At 41.6% G+C, this 11,535-nt stretch overlaps 1 protein-coding gene across 3 annotated transcripts in view; it reads left to right on the top strand.

The window, feature by feature from the left end:
* The window catches only part of tenm1 (teneurin transmembrane protein 1), a 1,011,052-nt gene extending 1,001,065 nt beyond the window's left edge, over nt 1–9,987 (top strand). For all 3 annotated transcript variants that reach the window (XM_070882702.1, XM_070882701.1, XM_070882703.1), the window contains 2 exons: nt 3,933–4,075; nt 9,235–9,987. In XM_070882702.1, coding sequence (XP_070738803.1) covers nt 3,933–4,075; nt 9,235–9,987 — 896 coding nt within the window. The remainder of the gene's footprint in view (nt 1–3,932; nt 4,076–9,234) is intronic.
* The last annotated feature ends 1,548 nt before the right edge of the window (nt 9,988–11,535 follow it).

Consider the following 11,535-nt stretch of genomic DNA (forward strand, 5'->3'; position numbering starts at 1 on the left):
TAAAAACGACAATAACAGTGGGGAAGCCCAGTGCTGTAAGTAAATATATTTCAAAATCTTGGGGGTGGGGACTTGGGCCGTGAAGTACTGCTGCATTCAAAGGGCCTTTCCCTCCCTTAAAAGGAAGGGCCATCACTGCAGGCTCTGCAATTTAACAGTCACCGACCTGGACCACCAAGGCTGTGGCAATCTCGCGTGATCAGCCCAGAACTCAAGCAGAGTGCCGGGCTGAATGATCGTGGGCAGGAAGCCACGAAGAAAACAGCAACACCAAAGGTAAGTTTTTTTTTTTACTTATCTCGGCCACCTCGCCTTTAATTATGGCCCAGAAGCGGCCGGCCGCCCAATCCATGCCTCCTGCAGCTGCTGGTGTTTACGCCCGGCACTGCTGCAGGGGGCAGAAGTGAATTTCGGGTCCAGGGCAACGTACACTGCAATGACATCACGATCTTTGGGCACAGGAGATTGGGGCGCAATGCCGTAGGGCTGCCACTACACTCCCACCCAATATGGCGAGAGTCAATGTCAGCCCCACGCCCGGTCGCAAAAGCATTTGTGCCCTGTTAGCGCCCCCAGGGGGCACTAGTGGGAGGTGCAAATGCACCCAATTTCTCCATCAATGTCTCTGACCATTAAATGTAAATAAATCATTCATTCACTGTCACCCCGCACCCAACAAGCAGCACTTAAATAAATAAATATATTTCTCTTATAAATGAATGCATTAAATGAATACGTTCAATTTATCTCCAATCTCCATTGGTTTCATGATTTCCTCAGCAACTCAACAGGAAATTCGCGAGTATATAATAAATCTTGTGTCTAGCCATTTGTGATACCCCAAAATGTCAGATTTGAAAGTGCGATTATACAAAATGTCATAATAGCATGTGAATGGCTCAAAATATTCAAAAAAATTGCAGCAAATTACAATTGAACAACCTTCAAAAAGTGTTTAAAAAAAGACACAGAAAGACAATCTTCTTTGCTGTTTTCTGCTGAACTTGATAGCCCAGCATCTCCCTGGGGGAGGAACTGGGGATTTGAAAGCAACTGTCAATCTAGAGGCCAATGAACTGCTCCCTTCTGCTGAGTCTCATGGGGTGCTTTGTCATCGCTGCTACATAGACGCTGACCTCAGCAACAGCAATTAACGTGCATTTGATCTCAGGATCTCCGGGTTTAAGGGGTTAAATTATGAGGATGGGTTGCATAAACGTGGCTCATATTCTCTTGAGTTTAGAGATGATATAAAGGAGTTAGATAGGGGAGATACAAAGAAACTATTTTCTCTGGTGGGGGAATCTGAATAAGAGGGCATAACCTTAAAACTAGAGCTTGGTCTTTTGGGAGTGAAATCAGGAGGCATTTTTTCTCACACTTGTTAATGGAAATCTGGAAATCGTTCCCACAAAATGCTCTGAATTGTGGCTCAATTTACATTTTTGAGACTGAGATCACTGGAGTTTTGTTGGGTAAGGATGTTCAAGGGTATATAACAATTGAGGTACAGATCAACCATGATCTAATTGAATGGTGCAAGAGGCTTGAAGGGCTGAATGGCCTATTCCTGTACCTATTTTCATATGATTATCTATTTTGGCACTTTTCTACAGGGAGTAGTTGTGCAGATAGAAGATCAAGTTTGTACTATGCAAGAATTATACTTTCTGTCCTTAATGTGATAGGTCAGGTAAAGCACAGTTCCATCTTAGCAACAGATGGTTTCTTCATTGCAATCCCTTTAAGCCTCTTCAGAAATAGCTTTTGAAGACTATAAACACAGCTTTTTATTTCTAAGAAATTGTGCTTTATTTGCATACCTGTCATTAAAAACAGTGGGCATAATTTTCTGGGGGTGAGAGGGGTGGGTTTCAGCGGGTGGGATCGGTGATGGGTCAGGTGGAAATTGGATTTTTTTGATAGCGGGTCTGGAACGCTGCCTCATGATGTGCCAAGTTGTCACCACCCGACACCAACATCCCTACAGTGTCCAAGCTATTCCTTTCACACTAACCACCATTGCAGGGAATACCATTATGTCTCACCAGTCACTGCAACTCATGAAGCCACTTCCAAAGGTGCTCACAAATCTGACAAAGAACGCAAGGTGTTGAAAATAAAGATTTCATTGTTTGACAGCCCATTAACAGAAACTTTACATGAACATTGGATAAAACACCCCAAGTTGCTACCCTTGTGTGTTGTTAGTTGGTATGATTGTAAAAGGATGAGGGTGAGTTTGATGGGTGGCTAGTGAGATGATGATGTGATAAAATAAATAGAGAGAGAGGGATGTGTGGAGGTGTAAGGTGTGAGTAAGGATGTGCAGGGGTAAGGTAGGGAAGGCAGAGTGATGAGAGGCACAGCAGGATGAAGATGAGTGTGGCTTTGTGCTAACGCTTCCTGATCTAATGAGATAAGTGAAAGGTTTGCGCCACTGCACCCAGGTCCTCCTGATGACATCCCTGCTTATAACCTCCTCTGTAATGTGCAACCAGGCAGTGGGATCTCCTGGGGAGGTCTCTTCCGACCATCAGATAATCATATGGAGGGAGTCATGGGAGAATCTGCGTGCTTGTCAGTACTTGTAGCTCTTCAAAGCTGTAGAACACTGACAGCAAAAATGTTAAAAGAACGTTGGCCATGGTCCCTTTAAGGAAACCGGCTGATGACGCATCATGAATGACATCACCAGACCCCCTTCCTCTAATTGGCCGGGAAAGGCACAGGTCGAGCTTAACAAGCTCAATCAATGTAAAATCATTTTCCAGAGTGGGATGGAGCCAACAGCAGGGTTGGGACCCACCACCGACGTCGCCTGCCCCGGACCCACCGAGATAAGGAAAATCTCAGCCAGTGTATCCTCTGACTTAGCGCAAGCAATGGCGTGGATGATCCACTAGTCAATAAATATTTCTGCAACATTTTCCAATCAATGTTATATTACAGCTTCAAGCTATTTTACCACGGAGAATATCAGAGGCAAGTCTGATTGAGTTCTCGACAGATGTCCACACTCTTGCACTTTCTCCTATCTCCAAAAACTCTCCCCAAGTCACATAATTACAATTGAAAAATATACATAACTGGAGCTTGGTTGAGGACAAAATTTGATTTGACAGTGATTCCCTGCATGGTTAATTAGCTTGCTGACGTTCACTCTTTAGGCTTATATATGAACAGTGGCTACTTGGGCAAGATATCAGCGAGCCGATGCCATGCATGGAACCATACTCAAACATTAGTCACTGACGAGGGGAACAAACTGAAAAATAAATTAGAAAAATAAAACTTTGGGAAATAATTTTGCTTATCATACCTTACCAGGGTCCCAGTGCTGTGTTTTGGTTTGAGTTTTCGCTGTGCAAGATGTGGTCTGTCTCTCCAAGTGCACCAAAACTACAGAAATAGATAGTTGTCCATATGTGCATAGTCATTGTATGAAGAAATGCCTTTGATATCCATATTCATAAAAAATGTATGCATATAAACTGCAGCTGGGTTTTTTATCCATCATGTAAAATGTTGTACAGCCTGAGCAAAGATTTTTAGTAATCCTTTCTACCCTGTCTCGTGTCTCTGTGCTCCTCGACAGTTTATTTTAGTGGCCCAACCTTTACATCATGCCATTCATTCTGAATATCTGATGACCCCTGGCTTCTTTTTCTTACCGATACCTTAATTCAATCCAAGCATGCCTCCATTCTTTCTGACTGCTCCTTTATAGTTCAGGGGCTTCATGGCATGTAGTCCTGTGCTGGATACATACTTGGACAGAATTTGTAATAAATGTCTAGTGTACAATGAACAGCTAATGGTGTTTAGCTTTAATAGTTATAATGCACAAAGCCAAACAGAGTGAGAATTTACAAAAATGTACTAGTATGGACATACGTCATCTTTTTGTATTATTTTTCTTCTGGTTATAGACATTGGAAGTTGGCTGGAGCTTTTTGGGTTCCAGTTGCACAACGTAGTGCCTGGATTTCCAAAGCCCGAAATGAATGTCATGGAAGCAACCTATGAACTTCTGAAAACTCAAACCAGAACACAAGACTGGGACCCCAGCAAGGTATGATGAGAAAATACATTTCCCTAGTTTTTATTTAATTTACTTTCCAATTTTCTCCCCTCCTTTCATGAAAGCACTGGCTCATGCTCCATGAACACCATCGAGCCGCCAATACCTCATCCAAGTGGCCATTCTTCATACCATCATAGGCAGTCCCTCGGAATTGAGGAGGACTTGCTTCCACTCCCAAAGTGAGTTCTTTGATGGCTGAACAGTCCGATACGAGAGCCACAGACCCTGTTACAGGTGGAATAGACATTCGTCGAGGGAAGGGGTCGGTGGGGCTGGTTTGCCGTTGCTCCTTCCGCTGCCTGCGCTTGGCCTCTCCAAGCAATGCACATCAGCAGGCTGGTGCTCTTAAGTGCATGCCAACTGAAACCAATTCTGTCCTCATCCAACCTCCATACATCACTGGAAAAGCAAAATTCGGTCAGGCAGAGTCAGCATGAATTTATGTAGGGGAAGTCATGTTTGACAAATTTGCTGGAATTCTTTGAGGATGCAACGAACAGGATGGATAAAGGGGAACCAGTGGATGTGAGTGTATTTGGACTTCCAGAAGGCATTTGACAAGGTGCCACATAAAAGGTTACTGCACAAGATAAAGGTTCACTGGGTTGGAGGTAATATATTAGCATGGATAGAGGATTGGCTAACTAACAGAGAACAGAAAGTCGGGATAAATGGTTCATTCACTGGTTGGCAACCAGTAACTAGGAGGGCACACAAAATCTGAAAAAGGACATAGACAGGCTAAGTGAGTGGACAACAATTTGGCAGATGGAGTATAATGTTGGAAAGTGTGAGGTCATGCACTTTGGCAGAAAAAAAATCAAAGAGCAAGTTATTATTTAAATGGAGAAAGATTGCAAAGTGCTGCAGTACAGCGGAACCTGGGGGTATTTGTGCATGAAACACAAAAGGATAATATGCAAGTACAGCAAGTGATCAGGAAGGCCAATGGAATCTTGGCCTTTATTGCAAAGGAGTATAAAAGCAGGGAAACCTTGCTGCAGTTATACAGGGTATTGGTGAGGCCACACCTGGAATACTGCGTGCAGTTTTGGTTTCCATATTTATGAAAGGATATACTTGCTTTGGAGGCAGTTCAGAGAAGGTTCACTAAGTTGATTCTGGAGATGAAGGGGTTGACTTATGAGGAAAGGTTGAGTAGGCTGGGCCTTTACTCATTGGAATTCAGAAAAATGAGAGGTGATCTTATCGAAACTTATAAGATTATGAGGGGGCTTGACAAGGTGGATGCAGAGAGGATGTCTCCACTGATGGAGGAAACTAGAACTAAAAGGAATGATCTTAGAATAAGGGGTCGCCCATTTAGAACTGAGATGAGGAGAAATTTCTTCTCTCAGAGAGTTGTAAATCTGTGGAATTCGCTGCCTCAAAGAGCTGTGGAAGCTGGGATATTGAATAAATTTAAGACAGGAATAGAAGTTTCTTAAACGATAAGGGGTTATGGGGAGTGGGTGGGGAAGTGGAGCTGAGCCCATGATCAGAAAGCCATGATCTCATTGAATGGCGGAGCAGGCTCGAGAGGCCGTATGGCCTACTCCTGTTCCTATTTCTTATGTTCTTATTTTCTTATGGATCGCGATCAGGAGAGAATGCTCTGCCAGATTTTCCCTTCTACAACACAGGGGTGATGAGAACAATTGGATCACCCCTACTGCCAATTCAGCTCAAGTCAGTTAACTAGCACAGGAATCAAGCCTGATCCATATGACTGTTATTTTCTGCCTTTAGCAACTGAACCACCAGAGAGTCAGCGGTGCCATTTTGAACCATAAAATAACGTGGAAGTAATAACTTGCATGTAAGGCCATTCAACCTGTAGACAACTAGCATGTTCAGCAAAATGACTGACTTCTTGGGCAGACATTTTTGCAAGTTTCTAGTGCACATACTGTTGGAACAAACATTACAGTTTAGTAATAAAGCTAGTGCGGTGTCAGCAGTAGGTTTGTTCTGTAATATTAACATTAAAGCTGCTTAGAAAAACACTGGAAACAGATAATCAAGCCTGTCCTATTGTCTATATATTTCCCCATTGTCTCTCATTTTCCCTATTTTTAACTGTACTTTTATCTGATCCCTATCTTTTCTAACCTATCCTCCAAAAAAACTTTGAAGCTATTCATTTACTTTGTTATTTCTTCCTGTATTATGCTGTCAATTTTGGCTGTGGGAGTATTTTTTTTTTGAAGAAAGGTTTACATTGATTGAAAACCACCATTACAGTTTACCAAGGTAGTCTTGGCTCAGTGGTAACACTCTTGCCTAAATCAGAAGATTGTAGGTTCAATCCCGACTACAGAACTTGAGCACATAATCTCAGCTGTACTAAGGGAACGCTGCACTGTATAGTCTTTTGTATGTCACGTTAAACCAGGATCTTAGCTGGATTCTTAGGTGGATGTAAAAGATCCTCAGGCACTATTTGAAGAAAGATGGGGCGTTCTCCTGCTACCTGGCCAAAATTTATCCCTGAACCAACACCACTATAACAGTTTAATTTATCATTTATCTCATTGCTGTTTTTGGAATCTTGGCCTGTGCAAATTGAATGTTTCCCTATGTTACAATAATGACGACACTTCATAAATACTTCATTGAGCACTTTTGGGACATCCTGAGATTGTGAAAGGCGTTATATAAATGCAAGTTCTTACTTTCTTACAGGCCATTTTTCCAGCCAAGTGATATCACAGAGTTCAAAGATTGTCCTGGTTTACACGCCAAAACCAGGGCAGGTTCTACCGACAAATACGCTCAGCAACAGCACTTAGCACCAACTTCAAAGAAATAACTTGCATTTATATAGCATCTTTCATGAACTTAGACTATCCCAAAGCGTTTCACAGCCAGTTAAGTACTTTTAAAGTGTAGTCACTGTTATAAGGTAGGGAAATACAGCAGCCAATTTGCTTAGAACAAAATTCCATAAATAACAAAAAAAATGAGTTACCAAGGGTCATTCTCAGTGACAAGCATTATGGTGCTCCTTGATGACCAGGATGCTTCATTCAATTGACGTAGGATGACATTCTAACTGAAAAATTATGTCTGTGATATATTCATTACACAATTACTAGAAGCCAACACAACTATATACACATATATAGAAACTGTACTATTTCCCCCTTCTCTAAAGCCCATCTGCTCCTTGAGCCATTCTCCAGCCAAAAAAAAGTCAGCCAGAAAACCTTCTCCTAGGTTTCCTGTCAGTTTATGGTTAACTACGAAGCAGCTTTGGGATTCTTTGCAACAGTGGCTCAGTTGGCAGTACACTCACCTCTGAGTCAGAAGGCTGTGGGTTCAAGTCCCACTCCAGAGATTGACACTCCAGTGCAGTACTGAGGGATTGCTGCACTGTCGGAGGTGCTGTCTTTTGGATGAGATGTTAAAATGAGGCCCGTCTGCTCTCTCAGGTTAAAGATCCCATGGCATTATTTCGAAGAAGAGCAGGGAAGTTAACCCCCGTGTCCTGGCCAATATTTATCCCTCAACCAACATCACTAAAATAGATTATCTAGCCATTATCACATTGCTGTTTGTGGGAGCTTGCTGTGTGCAAATTGGCTGTCGCGTTTCCTACAACAGTGACTATACTTCAAAAAATACTTCATTGGCTGTAAAGTGCTTTGGGACCTCCGGTGGTCATGAAAGCTGCTATTTAAATGCAAGCCATTCTTTTTTTCTCCCTCTGGGCAGAAACTTAATTCCATATAAAATGTTACGTTAGGTTATCTCTTATTGTTAATACTATTTTGTGATGAATAATAAGGCTCCTTCACTCCAGTGAAGAATTCTAATATGATCTGTTATACAATAGCAGACTATGCAGAAAGGTAGAAAATTTTCTTCTCTGAAAGGTGTCAGACAAAATATTACAAATCCATTATAGTTGTAGAAGTCGTGCTAGAATGATTGTTAGAGCCATAGGACTAGAAATTCGACTCAGATGGTGCTACAAAACAGGCAGTCAATGCAACTGAATATCAGGTGCTGTGTATAACGGGCCAATCTGATGCTGCCCAGTTTGTTCCACTGCCCAAGAGACGTTTCTAGACCCTAATATCTAAAGCAACTGATGCGGTGACTCAGTTCTAAGTCCTACTTTACTCAGTCTCTGGTCAGAATTGTGCCAAAATCAGGTAGAATTAGCTAGGGGAAGTCCAAGACAGGAAATGTGTGGAGGTTGGCGAAGCAATGGGTAGAGGTCAGCAAGCAGGCCATCTGCAGCAAAAGGTGGACTAAAAAAATGGTAATAACTTGCCTTAAAACATAGATTAAAATGGAGTTCTTTTACAAAAGCTTGTATTCTTAGTTTAGCTTAAAAATTCCATGCGTGACCATACAAGGTTAAATAGGTTTTACAGTGCGTATGTTTATTCTTACAAGGCTGTGATAGCTCAATTGCAAGAGTGATAGACTGAAGATCTGAAAGGCCCATAGCTTGATCCCAGATTGCGGCAATGCAGTTCAATGGGGTTTTGAAGTGCATGGGGGCAGGTTTTTCCACACAAAGCACTATTAGAATATTGAATAGATTGCCACAAGTGGCAATTGAAAACAAGTCAATCACAACATTTAAATGGAATTGGATAAGCACTTAAACAAAAGTCAAAGCGTATAAGGAAAGTGCAGGGAAATTGGTTCAGGAGATAGCTCCAACGTGGAGCGAGCACTGGCACAGGCACAATTTGTATAATTCTTAACATTGATTATTTTGTGAATGATTGTGTCTCTGTCATCTAACTTAGCTTTTGATTTATTCAAGTACTACTGTGACCTACCTCACATAATAGATCTCCTCCAAAATATACCTTTGGGAGTCATAGAAAGTCAAGCAAGTTGCATGTTCTGTCAAGACTATCTGACATAGAGGGGGATTTTTTTCTTGTCAGTGTGTATCAGTGACATTGTAAACAGAGAAAGAATACTTCCTATATTCATTATTTCAAGTGATATCATAAAAGTATCCTTAGAAAGAAAATTTACAATTTCAGCAGAAATAGTGACCAGAGATCTTCCTGCTATCTTCACAATCTCACTAACATACAGTGACCAGACGATATAATTCCTTATTGTCTCTTTATCACTTTATCAGGAGCTCTTTATCTTCTCCGTTTTTTTTTCAGGTTGTTTTAGGCGTACAGTGTGAATTGCAGAAGCAGCTCAAAAGCTTCATCTCCCTGGAACGTCTGCCCCAGGCTTACATAAGGAACTACCAGAAATGCCAAGATAAACGGCCAAGATTTGCTGCAGTTCCTTCCGTGTTTGGTAAAGGAGTCAAGTTCGCCATTAAGGATGGTAAGGTAACTGCTGACATCATCGGAGTCGCCAGTGATGACAGCAGACGAATAGCTGCCGTTCTGAACAATGCTGATTATCTGGAAAGCCTCCATTTTACCATTGATGGTCGAGATACTCATTACTTCGTTAAGTCAGGGCCTCTCGAAGAAGACCTGGCCATAATTGGGAATACCGGAGGAGGTCGTGTGCTGGAAAATGGAGTCAATGTGACTGTCTCTCAGATGACCTCTGTGGTGAATAGAAGGACTAGAAGGTTTGCAGACATTCAGCTACAATATGGGGCTCTAGGCTTCAATATTCGATATGGTGCCACCATTGAAGAAGAAAAAATCCATGTGTTTGAGATGGCCAGAGAAAGAGCTGTAGCCCAAGCCTGGGCAAAGGAACAACGCAGGGTGCAAGCAGGGGAGGAGGGTATCAGGTCTTGGACTGAGGGAGAAATGCAGCAGCTGCTCAGCAGTGGAAGGGTGCAAGGCTACGACGGTTATTTTGTATTGTTTGTGGAACAGTATCCGGATCTTTCCGACAGTGCCAACAACATCCGTTTTATGAGACAGAGTGAAATAGGAAAGAGGTAACGGTGAAAAAACGCCTGCCTTTCAGTCACCAAAGACTGCCTGTTTTTAAGACATTTATTGATTTGCTGTACTCTTTTCTAGAATGATATCCTGTAAATATTGTGATGGAGAAACAAGTCAATTTTCAAGCTGCCTTCAAATGTGATAAAATATGGTATTTTAATAATACCCCTGTTTAGCATTCCTTTGAGTGGTTGGACCACAGATCTGGTCCATAATCAGTAACATTGGACAATAGTGACCAGTCCGGATCAGACATAAATCTATATTATAGTTCCAGAATGCACTAGTAGGGGTTGAGTGCATTCATTAAATACTGTATTTTGTCTCTAATGTACCACTAGAAAAAATGCCAACTGTGTTCTTCATAACAGTTCAGAGTCACATATTTTCTGTCACAAAATGATTGTCTAAGGGTGCGTGGCATTGTTGGGCTACATATGTTAGCTAAAGATGTTTAATTTTGATATTGTTTATTTTTTATTTAATCGTGAATGGTCTATAATACTGTGAACAAGAAGAGTATGTACAATCGGTGTATAAAGCACAGTGCACCTATTTTAAACTGCTTATGGTGGTGGGTGTGGTGAAAGCCTGATGTGCATTATTTCCCCACTAAAGCATACCTTTATTGTTCACCATTAAAACCAGTTATTTCCTCATTTAAATCATGTGATGGTGTAATTGCTAGGTTAATGAGCAATTTGGTTTTCTTTTTCAGGTATAACCAAACCAAGAGGTACACTCAGAAGTATAACTTCTTTACTAACTTTTGTGTAATTAATTTTAGAATGTAGTCTTGGCGCGATGTCAACACACATTTGCAGTATATGAAGGGCAAGCCAGACAAGCTGTTAGTCTTTTTAATTATGTTGTGAAGTTACTGGTAGACATTATTAACACCAGCCATTGCGAACTGCTAATTGTTACGTGTTTTCATGTACTGAGTATGCAATCTGCATTCAAGCAAGATATGATGGAAGTTAGTTCTGGATTTGTGGAAACAACTGATTCTGTATGGAAGTTTATAAATAAATGTAGCACAATGGGGCTGGATATTAACTTTCATTTATTCACCAATTCACAAGTGGATCAATGTATTATTTTTATGAACTTTGCACTGCAATTGCTTAGGCCCTTAAAGGAACAATGTCTAGCAGTGCACTGGTGCTGAATTGGCCAGATTTGGTCCAGGCAAATTGTTCACTATGGCGAAGGGTTCAACTCCCAGGTACATCCATTGCAAATGAGAAAATGAGGAGCAAGAAAGGAACACAGATAGAACTTTTTATCCAAAGGTTAATAAAGTTGTGCAGTAAATGGCCAGAGAAAGCAATTAAAGCAGACACGATTAGTTTTTTGGGCACAAAGTAGTCGGCTTGCTCAGAGTGCGTGCGAAAAGCCCAAGGTCCAAGGCTCATCCAAAATTGTGCTTCAGGCCTCATCCGAATAATGCCAGTGAGCTGCATACCCCAGTCAGGCATCTGGAGCCAGCTCACTGGTTAGCTTCAATCGCTAGAAGCAGCTCTCAGGTAGGTCTGGGGAGGG

This window comes from Pristiophorus japonicus, chromosome 6 (assembly GCF_044704955.1).
Source record: "Pristiophorus japonicus isolate sPriJap1 chromosome 6, sPriJap1.hap1, whole genome shotgun sequence".
Lineage (NCBI taxonomy): Eukaryota > Metazoa > Chordata > Chondrichthyes > Pristiophoridae > Pristiophorus > Pristiophorus japonicus.